The 3,237-nt window shown below is 44.2% G+C and overlaps 1 protein-coding gene across 1 annotated transcript; it reads right to left on the reverse strand.

The window, feature by feature from the left end:
* Nucleotides 1–415: 415 nt before the first annotated feature.
* On the reverse strand, nt 416–1,763 carry gsx1 (GS homeobox 1). The gene is made up of 2 exons (XM_072375035.1): nt 1,309–1,763; nt 416–1,213 (listed from the first exon to the last, which is right to left on the reverse strand). Exons 1-2 carry the CDS (start codon nt 1,682–1,684, stop codon nt 861–863), a joined length of 729 nt encoding a protein of 242 aa, XP_072231136.1. The 5' UTR covers nt 1,685–1,763; the 3' UTR covers nt 416–860.
* Between the last annotated feature and the right edge of the window lie 1,474 nt (nt 1,764–3,237).

Consider the following 3,237-nt stretch of genomic DNA (forward strand, 5'->3'; position numbering starts at 1 on the left):
ATTTAGAATCTTAAATGGCCTAAACACATCGTTCGTGTGGCACTTTCAGCTTTATTACAGAGAAAATTCAAATATATCTTTTTTTAATTTGTCCTGAAACTAAGTCTGGAGTCTGCAGAGTAATTTGCGCGGAACATCCGCGAGCTTCCGCGGCGGCGTGTTTACCAGCCGGAGTTTGAATAAAAATGATCCATCTTATCAATTTGGATCAAACACTCTCGCACAGTATGGATTGATCTGGTTGTCTTCCCAGATGTTTTATCACCATATTTTATCCCCTAACCAGAATCACCAGCCTGAGATGACGTGCGCTTCTGTGCGTAGTCAATGGTGCGCAAAACTCACAACACTGAACTCACACGACCACGTATACGGCTCAGAAATATTTTTATTTAAGTATCAACATTTTTAAATAAATAAATATTTTTTCAATTACACTGAAGATATATATTCAGAGTGGTCTCGGTCATGTGACAGTGGTGGAATCTCTCCAGCTTGCCATATTTTAAGAGACAGTTCCATCCACATAGCATGAATCTAAGCGGTACTCAGCAAGTATAGTACAAAATACTGTCTTTCCCAAAATACTTATAAACATTGTTGCTATTGTTTTTGGGCTTGTCCTCAAAATATGCCTATCATACTCATTAGATTGGCAACAACAATGAACTGTTTTCAGAAAAAAACTACATACAAAACGTACAACATGTATACAGCTATACAATCATTCAGGGCAGCTCCCTGATTAAATATTATCTGTCTATGTACAAACGTCTTCTGTTTTTTTCTTTCCTTCTTATTTTGGCTGTATTCAAAATCATCGAAAGCAAAATCTTTCATAGAAGAGTTCAGAGAGGAGTTCAAGGGGAGATGGACAGGTCCACATCCTCCTTTTCGGACGAGGAGGGCGATATGGGAATGTCGTCGTCCTCTTCTTCCGAGCATCTCGCGGCTGACAGGGACGAGCATTTGCAGTTATGTGAACCAGTCCTTGGGCCACTGCTCTTGCCCTCCTTTTTGTGCTTCACTCTGCGGTTCTGGAACCAGATTTTCACCTGCTTCTCAGACAAGTTCAGGTACGTGGCGATCTCGATGCGCCTCAGTCTGGAGAGGTACATGTTGGAGGTAAACTCTCGCTCCAGCTCCAAAAGTTGTGTGCTGGTGAAGGCAGTGCGCATGCGCTTGCTGCTCTGAAGTTTCCCGTTGCTGTTTTCTGTGAGAGTAATAGAAACTGTCAGCAACGGCGATTTATTGAAAGTTGAGAAACAGTGCTCCTCACAGAGAAAAGTGAAATCAGCTTCTACTCACCGATGGAGATGCAGTGGAACTGCCGCGGGTCTGGAACCGAGTACGCAGCTTGATATATCCCAGGTCCGTGGCCGAGATTGACGCTGTTGGAAGAGTGTTGCCTGGACAGAGCGGAGTGGCAGTACTGTGAGCTGAAGGAAGGAAAGGATGCTTTGAGGAGCGGCAGTGTCGGGGGAGACGGGTGGAGCTGGGACGCGGCCATGCACAGCGGACAGAAGCACAGCAGTCCGGCTTTCCTCGAGTGGCAGGAGCCCGGTAACCCATGCGGATGGTGCGGCGTGTGCACGGCGTACGGGAATAAAGGTGTGCTATTCTCGTTTCCTTTGTCGTTGGCCTCCCTTAAAATCAAGGAATCCACGAGAAAAGACCTCGGCATAGTTGCAAACTTGTTGCTCAGCGTGGTTGAAGTTTGAGTCGCAGTGCGTCGGTCGTTGCGTCAGCGTGCTCTCCTCGGGACGGTGGACAGCGAAGTGGTGCTGAAGGCGCACAGCCTCTCCTTAAATAGCCGCCGTGGACTCGGTTCGGCCATGTGACGGTTACGCTGCAAGCGGCCAAGAGCTCTCAATAGGGTTTTGTGCCTTTCTCTCGGCATTCCCACTGCACGCTTCCCCATTATTTCACTTGTTAACTAAATGAACTGCATAATGTAGTCTATTCTTGTCAGCCCCACCCACGCCGCAAGAGGCGGCACTGCCCATTCTCCCTTTTATCATCACTCTCATTTTATCATAGAGAAGAGCTTAAATTTCTGAGGAAAAAAAAAAAAACGTTTCTGTCACATTTGGAAAGCCGACGTGTCGTCAAGTTTCATCTTAGATAGAAACAGTTCTGAATGAGTTATCTTCATTTTCAAGGAAGTTATTAAGGGTAACATTTACATCTAATAACAGAGAAATGACAGTAATTTCACACCGATTGTTTTAAAATCTTGGTTTTGATTCGGTGATTTGCAGAGAGAGGTTGAAGCCAGTAAAATGATCATTAAAACGAACACCAACAATAAGCAATCATTCACATATTGTCTTTTGAATGCATACAGTGGTTGATTATTTCTGCACTTGTGTGGCTACTTCACTGACAGTGCTGTCCACAAACAAACGCAACAGCTGAATGTAAAGTTTATGCATATCCATTTTGGGGTTAATGTGTCATTTCTGGGCACAAATAAAAGGGACAAGTCATTGCCTGAAGGCAGTGCTGTTAAAGAGCAGTGATTAATTCCTTTGCTCGGGCCCCTGCCGAGTCGGGGGAAAGAATATGTAAAAATAACCAGGTTTTCACTCTGCGGCCCTTATTGAATGTCATTGTGGAGGGTTTTCAATGAGAGAGAAAGAGAGTCGAATTAAAGTGTGTGACAGCGGCGGATAGGCGCAACAAAGGCGACTCTGTCATAGAGGAGCCCTGTGCGCTGCGCGTGAAGCCCCCGCCTCGCGCTCTGATTGAATTAAGTAATAGGAAAACATTTTCTTTCACTTTAGGGCTTTCTGAACAAGACCTTCAAAGGGACCGGAGCCGTAATATGTGAGTAAATAGTGGAATGCGATTTATTTAGTACACCAGAGCCTCTTCTTGCTTGAGCAGACAAATACAAAAATAATCCTTGATACTAAGGTAATATGACATAAAGATACTCAGCTGTGCCAGACCCAGCGCCTCGGAACATTATGCAAATTTAAGCCCACGAAAACTTCTGTCTCTACTTATGCTTTGTGTTATTTCGGCTTGTTTATCGTTGACAGAGAGAAACGTCCCTTTTGTACGCTTATCTGTATGTATTTTGCTTTAAATATGACTTCCCACATCATTTCAGCTCCAGAACCCAAATAACAGTGCGATGCTATCAATTTTCTCCTCATGAAAGAGGCTTAATGTTTTGAGCTTCACACCACTAATCTTGTAATTAGGTTTCGCCATTAAAGTAGGTACAAA

The sequence above is a fragment of the Leuresthes tenuis genome, unplaced genomic scaffold, assembly GCF_036924035.1.
Source record: "Leuresthes tenuis unplaced genomic scaffold, fLeuTen1.0.hap1 SCAF_21, whole genome shotgun sequence".
NCBI classification, from domain to species: domain Eukaryota; kingdom Metazoa; phylum Chordata; class Actinopteri; order Atheriniformes; family Atherinopsidae; genus Leuresthes; species Leuresthes tenuis.